We start from the raw sequence: 15,638 nt of genomic DNA on the forward strand, positions 1-15,638 counted from the left end.
AGAAGTTAATTTTTGTAAAGCTCTCGCTTGGTAACCACTGGATTTCGGCCAACTAGAACTATATATCTATTAACGTAATAACAGATGAATGTATAGTGATGCACGAATCAGATAATTAGGTGGACGATTCCGTGCTATGATTGTTTTAAATGGAAGGAAGAATGGAAAGAAAGGTTCCAATGTGCTATGATGTGATCAAAGTCAATGGCTAATGTAGACTCACGAGTCTACTGGCAAACCAACCACCCACGCCCTTGTACCATAAAATGGCATCGACTTTTAAGCAATTCATCTATTACATCCTGGCCCATTTCCGGTCCCTGGGCGAAATAGCCGGATCATCGGATACATACTCGATAAATGGCCCCATCAAGATCATTTATTTCTCGAGTTTCAAACTGAAGTCTGAACTACAGAGAGAGCTAGAGAGAATACTACCAATCACTGTCCCCTGGCTTCGTTCCCTACTGAGCCCGGGATCGGGTCCAATGGTTGCCCCATCTCCATATAGTCTTTAGAGGATGAACCCTTCTGGGTTGCGTTTTATGGACAGTTTCGAGTTTGAATCTGTTGGAAAAGCAACAGCAGATACGCCATTTGTGAGTCGCCTGCCTGCACTTCAGCGATGGACTGCTTCCAATTTTTGTTATTAACCATTACCGTTGCTAATCCGATTCCCACCCATCTCTTCGATTATACCATAATCAAGAGACCATTCCCAACCTTCTAAGGCTGCATTCGTTTTGCCTAACTGTTAAGTTTTAGAGAGAAATAAACATTTCTACATACAACAGTCCGGGGAAGAATCATTGAGAATAAACAGCTCCTCATGAACAAAACCAAGAAGGTTTATTATCTTCTTCTGTCCATTGCATGGATCACATTCTTAGGACTATAACGATCAGAACTAAGAAGTGTTTGTGAAAAGATGGGAATGAAGTAACTGAACATTCAGGTAAACGCCCTCCTCAGGAAAGTATACTTCCTAAAAATTACAACACTTTCAGGCTTCACAACTCTTTGATATCCCTTAACCTGGCCATTGGCAAAGCATCACCGGCTCTTGCTTTTGGAGTAATATCGAACTACAAAAAGGGTTTAGAACTTCCACAAGGTCTATAACTTCTTCCTCTTTTTTTTGTTTCTGTCCCTAATTTAAACCTTTTCATTTATTTTCCTCTTTTACCTCTGCAATGACTTGAAGAGAACGACCGTCACGTACTTGGCCAAGAACCGGTTGGTAGAGCCAAGGGCTACCACAGAAGGGCTGCTCTTCCCCTTCTGCATGTAGAGATGGTTGAGGACTACGTGCTGAGGTCTTGAGAGAGGAGGCGGGATCTCCATGTGAAGGGATGGCAAGTTCAGCAGGGTCAGCTGCAGGTGAGGCGGGACCATTGGGGGTTCCTTCGCGTAGTCTTCAGAGCCGAGGAACAGGTTGTTGTAGCTCGTCTCCGGAGACTGGGGTGGTTCAAAGCCAGAGATGCTCTCAAGGTCTTCAGGAACATAATCCTGTTGATATAGTCGAGAAATTAGGAGCAGCTATTGGGTACCACGTCTAAAACTGGACCAGTCACAGATTCGGTCCACCAGGCAGGCCACAGTCAACCAGTTGAAGCACAAGTTGAATCCTTTATTTGGATCTATCAACAATCCTTATCTTGTGCCCCCTTTTTTTTTTCACCGAAGTTTCGAGCTCCAAAATAACTAAGGTAACCTTAGCAAGGAAGAGAATATTTCTGAAGTAAGAAACAAGAAACTCAGCAAGTCTTGCTCTGAAAATGAAAGTCGGGAGATTTCAATGGCACATACATATGCAAATTTCCGATCCTCACTTATCTTGACAAATTCAAGAACATATTGTTTCAGAATTTAGCTCATTTTTCCTAATTCTGAGATACAATAGATCTTCTAGATTAGGAAAATCGGTTCATTGAGTAACTGGCTTATAGTTCAGATATTACAATCACTCCGGTTTTTACCAGTACTGGTCTTGAGGCTTCCCAGGACTGGACATGCGTCTCCACCTCAACAAATAGCACAAGCAATTTTAGAAGCACCAATATTAGGAGGGAAACAATTCATTGATTACAACTATCAAGCAGAAAATTCAAATTCTAACATTGCTATTCTTGAACCAGCCTTTATCCCCTTCAACTACATCAATAATACAGGCCACATTTTGAATCTTGATTAGATAGCTAAAAAAGTGCCCCCTGAACTAATGACGGCCGAATAAGGGCACCTCCCAATACTAGAAACGTGGAAGCTATTCTGACAAGGAATGCTAAGTTGTCCTCCATAGTCTACAAATGCAAGATGCTCTTGTCTAGAGATATCTACCGAATGCCTCCCGTGATTCGAATCTATTCAAATAATCAAAACTCTATCTGTTTCCCCTTATTGCTGTATTACCCTCCTGATATTCAAACAATATGTTCCTTAGAATAAGCAATACAAGAGAACCGGTACATATGCAAGTGAAAATGCATATAATCAATCGATGAATAGGGCTCTCAAACCGGTTGAGGATTAAGACAGCAAGATTGGTACAGTAAGGGAGATATATAATCACCTGCAAGTCTAAAATGTTATAGGCAGCTCCAGCGTCATCCTGGGTCCATGGCAAGTCCGGGGCATACTTCCATTGCCCATCCACAATAAACCTGTACTGGTACACACCCGATGGCAGCACTTTCATGATCGTGAAGTCTTTGCCCGATCTCTGCAAGGGCATCCTGCTCAAGATATTTAACCCAGAATTCATTGTCAAATAACAAATCAAACCACTAATTTGCAAATATTCAGAACGAGACGTTAAGGTGAAAAAGAAAGGAGAACAAGTAACCTAGTCCTCCAATTATCCCAAGACCCCTCCACAGAAACTTCCTTCCCACCATAACACCACGTTATCATTGTTGGGATTCCTTCCTCCCCAGACATCTCATCATATCCTGAAGAAGTTTGCATCCAAGAATGACTCGAAACATGCATTTCATCAGGCCTCTGGAGAGGAGCTACTGGAACCTGGAATTATTTGTAGGGGAAAAGGAAAAGGAAATCAGCTTATTAGACTCATTCAAGTGGAGAAATAGATATGAAATGAATAAGAATGGAAACTCGAGCTCAAAGAAGTTCGTTCAAAGCTAAAAAGAGAGCAAGCAAAGCTAAATAACTTTTGATGAATCGAGATTCATTCACAATCTGCAGCATAAAATAAAAGCATATTACGACCCATACTTTTTCGGTAGTATTATTACGACCCATAGTTTGCACATAGTTTTGTAATTCAGGGGTAAGAAAACAGAAAGTCGCACGAACAAAACAAAAGAACCCAATGTTCTGGTCTTGCACAAGCACTGAACAAATATCCAGCCCCTAAAGCCAGCTGAATGTATAATTCAGACCACAATGCATGCAAGAAATCCCCAAAATGGAGCTTAATTCGGCAACGAACACACTTTAAACACTGTCGACTAAAACACATGCATCTCAAAGACTAAGTTCCCCCTTTTTTTTTCTGGGTATCAAATTCTTCGATACAAATCCCGCTCAATGTCACTTCCAAGTACAATAGAAACCATTGGATCGATAAGTAGAAGCAAATCCTTAAGAGAAACAATCCAAGAAATCCATACGAGGAGCAGTAATCCACAGACCCATCACGCAGATCGTTTGAAATCCAATTGGATGGCTGTGACTAACTAACCTGAGGAGTGAACATGAGCGGAGATTGGGTTGCTCTTGGGCTCGGAGGAGGGGACTGACCCATCGCCTCGGGAAGGGGAGGAGGGGGCCGAGCAGGATAGCTGCTAACGTGAGCCTCATCGTGCACGGCCCCCATGTTATCCTGGGCAACCCCACCAACAGCGCCGTCCCCGCCCACGCCGCCGCCTTCTTCATCGACCCCCGACAAGCTCCCGACCCCGTCTTCCCTCCCATTCACATTCCCCATTTCTAACCCCCCGATTCAATTAAAAAATTGATTTTTTTTGTCACTATAGATGGACTGATGAGGGATGAAAATAAGAAGAAAAAGAAGACAAGAAAAAGGGGTGGGGGTGGGGTGTGGGGGAATGAGAGAGAAAGTAAACCCTAGTTGCAGCAGAATCTCACCCTAGATTCCGCTTCTTACCCACAGAACAAGTTCATCACTTTCCAGCAGAAGAGACCACACCCATCAAGCTGAAGAGCGACTATCGATCAATGCCCCCATCAGCTCAGAACCATCAGAAAAAAAAAAAGAGCAAAAATTGGAAAATCGAGAGAAGGAAGAACAAAAGCACCCGGGACAGAGAGAAAAAGAGGAAAGAGTTGAGATGGGGACGGAGAGAAAGGGGGAAAGGAATTTGATGGGTAAATACTCCGACGAGTTTGGAAGATCGAATGGATGGATGGATGGATGGAAGGATGGATGGTGGCCCAGGCGATTGGAGTGTGGGCGGAGGGGATGGATGATGTTGGTCACGTCATCAATGACTCCCTTTTGTTTTTTTTTTTTTTTTGGGTTGACAAAGTCACTGCTTCCTCTCTTTTGCTTGCTTGTCTTCTCAATCTAGCAGTGGAGGGTGAGAGTTGAGATTGAGAGAGAGAGAGAGAGAGAGAGAGAGAGAGAGAGAGAGTGAGGGAGAGATGCTCGGGTGCTGTGTGGGTGCGTGTTTGCTACTGTTAAGTGTTTGCTGGGATTTGATGCTAATGCGACCGCCTAGTTAAGGTAATGGTAAAGTAAGGCTCACTGGTCTGGTAATGGTCGGGTCATGAATCATTATCAAATTTGACAACTCTCTCTCTCTCTCTCTCTCTCTCTCGGCCAATTGCCGATTCTCTCCTTCCTTCTCTCATATTTTCTTGTTCGATCTAATCCCATCTAATATCTGAAAATTTAAATGACTGGTTCTCAAGGAGAAAATTATCTCATCGTAAATATTCTACGATTCACGACACTTGAACCAAAATCTTACTACAAACAAAGAAATCCAACCACCTCAAAAAATCAAGTTGGTTTTTTTATCATTTCTTGGATATAAAATGCTTAGCAGAAAAGGGAAAAAGCTCGTCACTAAAATAAGTAAGATTTCAACTACTTGGCCTGCTCCTGATAAAGAAATTATCAATATTTTGCAATAAAGAAAAAAACTAATGTTTGATTTGATGGGAAATTTTTTTTATTATTTATTTAGTAATACCTCGAGCGATATTCACATGATTCATAACATATATTCAAATAAAGTAAATTACACTGGTGGTCCAAAAAGTTTTATAAATGTTTCAATATGGTACAAAAAAATTTTTGCTACTTGATGGTACAAAATGTTTCAAAGTTATTTTAGTATAGTACAAACCGTCATCTCGCCATTAACACCGTCAAGTCTTCCTTTACAAGACTGTAAATTTTGCACCATCATGTAACTTACGTAAAATATTTTGTACTATTAAGTTACAATTTCAAAACATTTTGCACCATCATGTAACGTTCCACAAAAATCGATTTTGCACAATCAGCGTCGACTTGACGGCGTCAATGGCGAGATAACAGTTTGTACTATACTGAAATAACTTTGAAATATTTTGTATTATCAAGTAGCAAAAAAAATTTTTGTACCATATTGAAATATTTGTAAAACTTTTTGGACCACCAATGTAATTTACCCTTCAAATAATAGTAACTAGAGCATGATACGCGTTATGCACGGAGTAAAAAATAATTTTATATTAACAATCATGGACAAAGATGTTGCATAAATTATTTTTCATTGTTCGCACTACACATGAATTTTTATATACCAATTTCGCTGTTAATAATACAAAAAATTACTAAAAATAAATAAAAGTGATTTTACAGGTGTGTTTAACTCATGAGAGAGAGGAGAAAGAAAAAATTTAAGGTGAAAGAGAGATGCGAAAGAGACATAGAATGAGATAATTGTAGGAAGTGTAAGGAAATTGTGAAAAAAAATGAAAAATAATATTTTGTACAATGACAAAAATATTCAAAATCAGTTTCTTTCTAATTGGGTTCCTACCTTTTTTAAAGATGATTGAGTAATTTCATCATATTTATTTTTTGTGTTTTTATGAGTGGTAATTACAAAACGCAACCCTCCTTTAAGTAAATAATATAGATGAGTAATTTCATCATATTTACTTTTTGTATTTTTATGAGTGGCAGTTACAAAACACAACTCTCCTTTAAATAAATATAAATATAAAATAGATAATTAATTTTATAGGATTAATTTCGTAAGATGACCCAATGTTAGCAATTAATTTCAAATCTATACGATGTTTAAATTGTTAACAAAATAGGCATAAACTTTGTAATCTTAGCTAATATGGGACTCTATTGATTTTCTGTCAAATTTTACCATTTCTCTCGGCATTTCAATGACTTGGAACAACATGATAAGTTGGTAATATAATTCACTAACATATCCAAATAAAGAGAGTTATTGGGTTGATCAGTACTGTCTAATTAGATTTATGATAAGGTTTCTCGAGACTTTTGAACTCAATATAATGACCTCGAAAGAAGTCGAGGTTGTTAGCTATGTATCATTGTAACCCTTTAAAAGAGACTCGAATTTGAAACATAGGTGTTAAGAAAAGCAAACGAAGAAAAAAAACTAGTACTTCAGCCTACGTATTATGTGGATACTTGTATTTTCTAGAGATGCTCAAGTAGGATGTACATATATTGGATAGAACTTTCAAGAAATCCAAAATTCAAGATTGTCCTCGTGAGAAAGTAAGCGATTGTGGTGAAAATTATAAAATTCAAAGCATTTTTGTTGCTTTAATGCAATGAACGGGGAATAGACACTTTACCGGGAGCTGAGGATCATTGTAAAAGCTCATATGGGTCTCTATAGAAATTGATGTGGTGCAACCTCATACATCCAATGAGAGGCTCTAGAAGGCTCCCATGGGAATACTTTGAATTACATAATACTAGTCAATCTACATGTGCTTTATGCAAGTTGTTATTTGTCAAATTTTAGTTTATCGTTTATTTTGATCAAATAAAATTTATTTCTTGATAACTTTCAAATTAAGATTTGATATATAATAAGCTACCAATGAATTTTAAGCAACCATCCAATTTAGCTTAATATTAATAATAATATTTAATAATAATATCTCAGCAATTATCCCATTTGCCTTAATCATAATATCCTAGCAATTACCCATATGTCTTTAACATAATATTCTAGCAATTATCCTACTCAGTTTAATAATAATAATAATCTCTAGCAATTATCCCACACAGCTTAATTGGTTTGATTACGCATACGAAGAGTCAATGAATAAAAAACATCCATTTTTAATTTTTGGACAAATTGCGCACAATGATGAATGTCCCAGCAATTATATATTATATATAGATACTAGTTGACACCCCGCGCGTTGCGCATAAATTTTTATATTGAAATATTTAACATATATGATGTTCAAATGGATATAGATATAAAAACTGTATAATAAAAATCATGCATCTTATCAAGTAGACATAATAAAATACTATAGATTATGAAAGAACTACATATCATAATGCAAATAAATATGTAATCAAGCCATATGATTATTTGCGAAGATCATATGTATAGAGAGTCAATAATTCTATAGTATTAACCTAAGGGTTGACATGCGTGGCGAGAGGATCACTAGTTCCATGGATTTGTTGGGAAATCACTGTGTGGTTGCAAGGATTAATCAAGTAAAATCCGAATACTCCTTGTTATAGAAAAATATATTATAAATTTATAATTTGCATTGGTGGAGCAAAAAATAAAGGATTTAGAGCGTAGAAAAAATTGTCATGTATAAAAAGATGATGCAAAACGAAGAATTTTCATTTTGTATTTATAGGGTATTTGGTACATTGAACTTGAAAAAATATCTCTTAAATCGAGGAATTTTTTCAATATATTGAGAAATCTTTTATTTTTTTCGGAAAAATAATTATATGTGTTATTACGTACAAATAATATGGAAGAATAATCAAAATACGACGTATATGACTAAAAAAATATAACAAAATTCATTGAACTGAAAATTAAAAGGTTAATTCAATGTGGAGCTGAGAGTTATCGAATGGATTGATTTGAAAAAGTAAAAACATTTTACCGGGAGCTAGCAATTTTCAAATGGAGTTCTCACATTCCGCTCTTTACCTTTTATATATTATATATAGATAGATAGATTGTCAATAGTCCCGTTTTAGCAAATATTTGAAATGATAAGTTTCTTTTGTTACAATCAAACATTTGGATAAATCTGAAACTAATTGCAATCGTTGGGCCTTTGCAAGCAATTAATCCGATCTTTGATTATGATGTGTTCAATTGAAGAGTCTAATCAGTATTGCATAATTTTTGACCCAGTTCACGTAAATTAATATCGCGTAATTATTTATCTAATTTGGAGAATCATTTTGGTTAATAGCTAAAATTATTTTTCTATTACGACATGCAGGACTGAGTTAAGGAATTTAATTAACGTCACGTTGTGGTAAAGGGAAAATGAATAATTGAGTGAGTCAAGTAATAAAATTATAATGGAAGGTTCTTTAGTATGGACCCACCAATCATAGTAGTAGATCCCTTCTTTTTTTTTTTTTGCTGGATACGTAGGGGTAGATCCTAAGGTGCAAATAATTTTGGGAAAAGAGGATTAGAATGAGTTGTATTGTCACATGGGCCAAGTGATAATGGGCCTCCTATTATTAGGCCTACAGTGGAAAATGGGCCTGATACTTGTTGCTCTGATAGATATATGGTATAATACACATGCCCGTGAATGTACCCGGATATACAGGTGAAGAGTGATTTTCAAGGACATTGGCATGTCACGTTCCTGTTGTGCTTCGATCGATCACCTCTTGGTTTAGCATCTTCTAAGAAGCTTCGTGGACCGTTTTGACATCTTATAATTTCCTTAATCTTGTCACCTGCGAAACCATGAGTATATGAAACATCGCCAAACTAGTTTGTTACGTTCACCCGAAAAACTAGTTTGTTATGTACACGAATAGCCCATGTGTTTGGTATACCACCTTTTAGTCCAAAAGAAATGTATTGGATCGCTGAAATTATGCGTTATTCCATCCGATTCCCCTATTGTGTTTTGCATGAATACCAAACAAGCAATACATCGCCAGTACTATTGATTGCATTTCATTTACTTGCTTCCCTTCATTGCTTAGGCACAAGATGAATGAAATTTCTTCAAGTAATTAACGAGCCATATATATTTAATGTAGAAGCTGGTTCGAAGCTTGTTTTGTTTCGGGAATTCGGCATCTTGAGGTCTTCTATATGATACCCGGCCTTATCGTGTTATGGAGTTTGCATAAATCTATGATCCGGGACCTATGCCTATCGAGGGTATATGAAATCCTTCATACCGTTTTGTAATTTCATATATGTACATATATACTTGCAGAGATATGTATCGAATCAAATTTCAACCTTTTTGCAACATGGGATGGAACTCTAATGTGCTTCATTAATTGTTCCCATGCATCTCACAAACTCGTCATGCACATATTTTCCGCAAAAGACATCCCCCAGAAATCATATATACACCCACATTATACACACGTATATATCCTGCGAGCGACTTGAAGTATGCCCACCTCAATAATGTGACTGAAAGCGCCAACTGGGTGAATTACGTCTATCGTCATATGTCGCAAGATCGCTGGTCCAAACGGAATAAGCTGTGTCCTACATCTATCGATCAACGACGTCTCCGTGGACACGGCTCTTGCTTCCGTTAATTATTTGTGCTTGGGAAGGACGTTTCCTGTTTGGCTTCATGAGCCTTATACTTCCAGCGGAGTAAGTTCGAACTCCATCACCAACCGACCATAGTTTGATGAGTCTATGTCCGTGTAGGTAGGTCGGCCCGCACTGCGAGTCCTTGGGTATCCGGAGGAGCCGGACGGAGCACCTCCTGTGAAGGTTCGGGGTGGCGTGGAGGTGGGAAGGAAGATCGATGGAGAAGTCTCCGTTTTCATCGGTTATTCCCCGTGTCCTACACGGTCTGCCTCTTGGCGTATCGCCCATTTGACAGTTAACAGCAACCAAAGCTCCTGCGATGTGTTCGAAACAATTTGATTTCAGGTTTGAATATTTGTTAAATGTCGTATTCCGTTGTAGGTGAAATCAAATAAAAAGTGTGCTTCGAATGCTTCAGGGAGAGGAAATGGATTTGATTTGGAAGTTCTTTGGGATCAAGTGACCGTTGCCAAGCCTCTAGCAGTTCTGGTAGTGCTTCATTTTCTTCATATTGTACATTCCTTGGCTGAGAGAAACATTGGAGCAGACACAAAATAGTAATGCGTATTTCTCAACATCATTAAATTTGATTCTGATTTTGATCTCGGTGATGAGAGATACACAAACATACCTTAATATAGACGGCTACATACTCCTCCTAGTACTTACTCTTATGTGAGGTGTCGTCGTTTAATTCCGATCGACAATGTGAAAATTTTGAACTTAATCAGACCTTAAATCCACGTGATTCTTAAATGTGGTTTAAACATTTACTAAATTCGTTTCATTATTTGATAGAAGACACGAGACGTAATATTGGATACTAGCCGGATAAATTCACAAAATTAATCAGAAATTCAACGGAGAGGCGCACGATCATTTATTTGAAAATTTATTTAGTTCAATTCCACAGTACATTAGCAAAGAAGCAAGAGAACAGATGATGATCATTAGAAGCAAAAGATCCTTAGTTCAAGACTCACTTTTTACATGAGATCGCGATATATGCCTGCAATATTCGTTCCCTATTGACCTAAAATGTTCATGCATAATGTCAATATGATTCTATCTCAAAAAGTAATCCACATCTTACGACCATATATGATATGTGACTTATATGATACAGAGAGAGAGATCGAATTATACGAACCTGATACAGGCTGAGGTCTGGGAAGAGTTCGAGCTTCATCATCACCATTGTCATTCAAGCGGCCAGCTGCCTCATCACAAAGAACCGAACCGGTGATGAGGACGGTCGACAGCTTATCCTCACCATATCCCGCAATCTTCACCAAGTCCTCTCGGCTGATAGGGGTTTCTGGATTCAGTACATCCTCCTGAGCTGCTGCCACCGAATTAGCTCCAAGCAAGCAGAAGGCAATGCAGAGAATCATCATGATCATGGTGATGAAAGTATTAACGGAGGAGCCAAAGCTGCGGGAAGTATGGCTCATCTTTTTTATATGTTTTGAGTTTGCCAAGAGAATGATGAGATATTGTGTTTGGTGATTTGGTGCAATGGAACAGAGAAAGAAGAGTTGATGCACCACCTTCTTTATTTCTCTCTGGTTTATTAAATACAAATAATAAATCAAGGGTGGCTTGTTGTATAATTAATATAATAAAAATATATCATATTATTGGACCCTTCTCATTTTTTTTCCTTTATTATTATCGTGACAATTGACCTAAATCAAATGTGACATGGATGGTAGTAATTTTTGGACTTCTTTAATAATTTTGCCTAAGAAAGTTGCAGGTAGCCAACCCCTAACGGCTGAAACATGCGGAGGTTTATGAAAATATTTTTTTTTCCTTATTTCCTTTTTGATTAATTAACATAAGAAAGGTCACTGTTAATTATTAATGGGTTTGATGCATACGGCATTATAACCATTAAATTTTATGTGCTTATTTTTTTTCTCGTGAACCTTGAGAATTCATTCATAACATATCAAAATTACATGATAAGAGTACAAAATGAAAATGCTCAAGAAACAAAGATTACAAGATCAGAATTAATCAAATTTTTCCATATATACTACACAGAAGAAACTGAGGTGGAAAGTAAGATTAATAGTTATCCGAGATTCCGATCAAAACCTTCTGTCGTCATACATGGACCTCAGTAAACTAGGGTCCTCAAAGCCATATATCCATATAAAATTCAGCTATCTATTACCGAGGTTCCTTAAAGTCCTCGATATCATAGCAAAGCAGAGGGATCTTGAGGTGTATTCGTGTGCAAAGAACCCTTCACAGAACACTACCAACAGGTAGAATTAGAGCCAAGGCTAGGGAGGGCTGTCAACAAATCCGGCAAGTCGGGGAAGACACCAGGCTGTGACCAATTCGATGGGCCGGGAAGGCAGTTGACCAAGCTGGCGGGGTCAAACCAAACCGTTAAGCAACCTCGATCGATTCAAACAAGTGATCACGTCATTAGTCAAATCGAGGATAACTTAACAGTTTCGGTCGGTATAGACCAGTGACCATCCCGAGGAAGGCACCGGGCTGCCAAACAAACCAGCCTCTACCACTCCACTCTGCAACAAGACAGACAAAACATTTGGAGTAGGATCGAGGAGCCCCAAGCTAGCACACCAGAAAACAAAAGTAATCCGATCATTTGAGCGGAATAAAGTAACAGTGGTCCAAAACTAATTGAGGGAACAATTCCTTAACGCAAGGGGGGAGGGGGGGAGGCACTGGGGATGGCCGACACGCTCGGCCGATGCCGGATACGCCCGCGACTGAGGCTGAAGTTGGGGTTTGGTCTGTGCAGAGGGAGAGAGAGAGGCCTAAGTGAAGTGGCCTAAGTGTTTCTGGTGATATATACTTATATTGATATATTACATGGATTTGATTCGGATTAAATTTCTAAGACGGGAGGTGGTGCACACATTAGACATGCAAGCATTGGATATAAAATTGAATTGACGACTGGAAGAAGAGAATGAATGAATAAAGTAATTTGTTAGGGAAAAATCATGAGATATTCTTAACTTTTTAATTAAGTATCAATTGTAATAAAAAAAAAGCATTTAATAGATGCATTATGCTTAAGCAACTTCTCCAATAACAGAAATCAAGGTTCAATCTCAGTGTACATTGTTGTTGCTTGTACGTAATATTCCCGAGCATTCGAGGGCTATTGCTTCACGACAATTTAAAGATTACCAATCGATTCGAGAAAAGTTATAATGTTGAATATCTTTCTATCTTCACATATCTTTCTCTCTCCATTTGCATCAAGAAAAAATCCATGTCTTTCTAATTGAGTCGTATGTCGTGAGACTTGAAGGCGATCATAACTGTTTAGTCTTTTTCTTTTTTTTTTCCTTCCCCGCTTAGTATCCGAAAATTTTACAAATCTCGAATCAAAATAATAAATTCAATTATTTTAGCAAAACCCTCACATCTATTCGTAAGGAGTAAAACTCACACATCTATTCGTAAGATTTGGAATTGAGACAATTGCATAAGGAGAATCGACGTAGAACCACCACAACTAATTCACATTAATAAGAATTTGATTTTTTAGATTAGGCAGTTATAGTATCTCAAGCATCATTCATGTGGTATTAGCGGACAAGTTCAATATTTTGCACACGTGTTTGTCCCCCATTTAATTTTACACAATGATCCTCACAACTTAATTATCTAGCCCACGCATATGAGAGGACTCTATTCAGTAATAAATAAGTAAACCACGTTGTTTCTAACCAAATTATAGATTAGACGATTATTGCATTTCAAAATCTGCCATATGCCTTTGGGTGGTATTGATTACCCTGCCGGGTGATCAGTTTGAAGTGATATGTATACTTATACGGCTATGCAAATCAAATTCATCCTCGGGATAAGTACTTATCGATTAAATCATTATGAGCAATAGAGGGTTCTTATTAATTGGATTAGAATTAACCAAAGAAAACTAAAAATTGATGGGCCTGTATTATTTTAAGAGATTAAGCTAGCTAGTCAAGAAAATCATAATAGTGAGCAATCTCAGTCGAATCAATTAAGATCTTAATTATATGGATGGGGCAGAAAGTTGGGAAGTTGGAAGTTATACATGATATCCACCCTTGTCGTCCACGTAATTCCTAATTATGTTTGCTTTTGACACTTAATAATTAAAAAGATTTAGTATTGTACTTCATGGACAGTATAAGCCGATATCTGAACTGTCTATCATTAGTTAATTTGACTATGAATACCTTGTGTTCTCATAAAAAAATGATATTGTATAAGTTTATGGAAGGTTATTATGAAGACGAACATGTCAACAGGATCATGACATAATTAATACTATTGCTGTATCTGCCAATAACGGCTGCATGAGAAATCTCTGCGTAATCGTGATTTGATGATTTAATCGATCAGTACATTCCAATTCGTGATCTTTGACCCTTCAATCAACAAAGCTTCCTCTTATTTAGTAAAATAATTGTCATATGAAATCTTATTTTGTTTTTGGTTAAATCACGAGATATTTTGATTAGAATAACTGCGACGGCATACATTGGCCACAATGTGCCATCAAAACCTGACATTTGACATGACATGAAACATGCTCTGATCTTTTTCTATTATGGAAAGGATTTCATTCTATTTCATATCATTGCATTTTATGCATATGTCTCTATGTACCATACATAGGATAGCCTTAGTATAGAAGTAGATAGTATTTTCCTTTCCCATCCATCAGAATAATTGTATACATACTTGATAATCGAATGGGAAAATTAAGCCTTTCTCCCAATCATTGTCTCCTATTGGTTTTCTCCTATCGATTTCTGATATGGTATCAGAGCGTCGATCTTAAGGGCAATCAATCTTTCTGTTTTCCTTTGCCAACCAAATTGGTCGAGCTTCATCCTACCAGCAATTTTATGCTGAGCGTCATCTACCACTCCATTAATTTTTCTGTGTTGTTAAGATGTCAAAGAACACAGAAGCTAACAATTCGGCTGGAAACTTACCTCCAGTCTATGTCTTTTCTCCTTCTGATGGTCCAGGTACGTAACTTATGTCCTGCAAATTAAATGGCAGGAACTATAACACATGGTCTCAAGCTATGCAAATAGCTTTTCAAGCCAAGAACAAGCTTAGATTTATCGAAGGCAAGGTAGCACAGCCAGGAGAGGGAGAACCATACCATGAGCAGTGGGTTACCTGCAATTCGATGCTGGTTTCCTGGATATTCAATCACCTAGATGAAGAGTTACAAAATTCAATTGCAGGGGCAAAGAATGCAAAAACACTCTGGGATGATCTGAAGGAGCGATTCTCTCAGGGTAATGAAACCAAAATTTATCAACTTAAGGCCGATATTTGCTTGCTCAGATAGGATAAAAGGTCGGTATCAGAATATTACTCGAAGCTAAAGAGTTTTTGGGATGAAATGGGCCTGTATCTTGACCTATTGACTTGTACTTATGATGCTGGGCTTTGACTCGCTGCTCACAAAGAAAAAGAAAAGGTATATCAGTTTCTAATTGGGCTCAATCCCGAGTTTTCAACCATTCGATCGCAGATTTTAAGCATGGACCCTCTGCCGAACGTCAACAGAGCACATGCCATGGCCGCTCATGATGAAGCTCAGCGGTCTATTGCTCAAGGCAGGGATTCGAACAATGAAGTGATTGGTTTTGCAGCTAAAATCGTTAATGAAGTAGGGGGAAATACTAACCCTAATTTTGGCTCGAGCAGAGGCGATTTCCGATCTCGTGGTCGTCCCTTCTGCGACTACTACGGGCGAAACGGGCATCACTGGGCCACTTGCTACCAGCTCCATAAATATCTGAGCTCGAAGTAGTTGAACTAGAGGAACTCGAAGAACAATCCCTCGGCACA

General features: G+C 37.8%; 2 protein-coding genes across 3 annotated transcripts; both read right to left on the reverse strand.

The window, feature by feature from the left end:
• Positions 1-830: 830 nt before the first annotated feature.
• On the reverse strand, positions 831-4,657 carry LOC116208440 (SNF1-related protein kinase regulatory subunit beta-2). Its single transcript, XM_031541888.1, has 4 exons — positions 3,707-4,657; positions 2,846-3,024; positions 2,573-2,735; positions 831-1,509 (listed from the first exon to the last, which is right to left on the reverse strand). Exons 1-4 carry the CDS (start codon positions 3,950-3,952, stop codon positions 1,183-1,185), a joined length of 915 nt encoding a protein of 304 aa, XP_031397748.1. The 5' UTR covers positions 3,953-4,657; the 3' UTR covers positions 831-1,182.
• A 4,786-nt stretch (positions 4,658-9,443) lies between these two features.
• On the reverse strand, positions 9,444-11,480 carry LOC116209701. 2 transcript variants are annotated; one of them, XM_031543436.1, is made up of 2 exons: positions 10,927-11,347; positions 9,444-10,090 (listed from the first exon to the last, which is right to left on the reverse strand). In XM_031543436.1, exons 1-2 carry the CDS (start codon positions 11,228-11,230, stop codon positions 9,729-9,731), a joined length of 666 nt encoding a protein of 221 aa, XP_031399296.1. In that variant the 5' UTR covers positions 11,231-11,347; the 3' UTR covers positions 9,444-9,728. The 2 variants fall into 2 exon arrangements, with proteins under 2 accessions (XP_031399296.1, XP_031399298.1); XM_031543438.1 differs by lacking the exon at positions 9,444-10,090 and adding an exon at positions 10,097-10,809 and having other exon boundaries at positions 10,927-11,480.
• Positions 11,481-15,638: the final 4,158 nt, after the last annotated feature.

The sequence above is a fragment of the Punica granatum genome, chromosome 5 (genome assembly GCF_007655135.1).
Source record: "Punica granatum isolate Tunisia-2019 chromosome 5, ASM765513v2, whole genome shotgun sequence".
NCBI lineage: Eukaryota > Viridiplantae > Streptophyta > Magnoliopsida > Myrtales > Lythraceae > Punica > Punica granatum.

Bases quoted from the DNA above. Each gene is read 5' to 3' on its own strand.
- LOC116209701 (XM_031543436.1), bottom strand. From the start codon at position 11,230: ATGAGCCATACTTCCCGCAGCTTTGGCTCCTCCGTTAATACTTTCATC. The intron at 10,091-10,926 runs GTTCGTATAATT...AACACATCGCAG, and splicing joins CAGACCTCAGCCTGTATCAG to GAGCTTTGGTTGCTGTTAAC.
- LOC116208440 (XM_031541888.1), bottom strand. From the start codon at position 3,952: ATGGGGAATGTGAATGGGAGGGAAGACGGGGTCGGGAGCTTGTCGGGG. The intron at 2,736-2,845 runs GTTACTTGTTCT...TATCTTGAGCAG, and splicing joins TGGGATAATTGGAGGACTAG to GATGCCCTTGCAGAGATCGG. The intron at 1,510-2,572 runs GTGATTATATAT...CTATATCAACAG, and splicing joins ATAACATTTTAGACTTGCAG to GATTATGTTCCTGAAGACCT.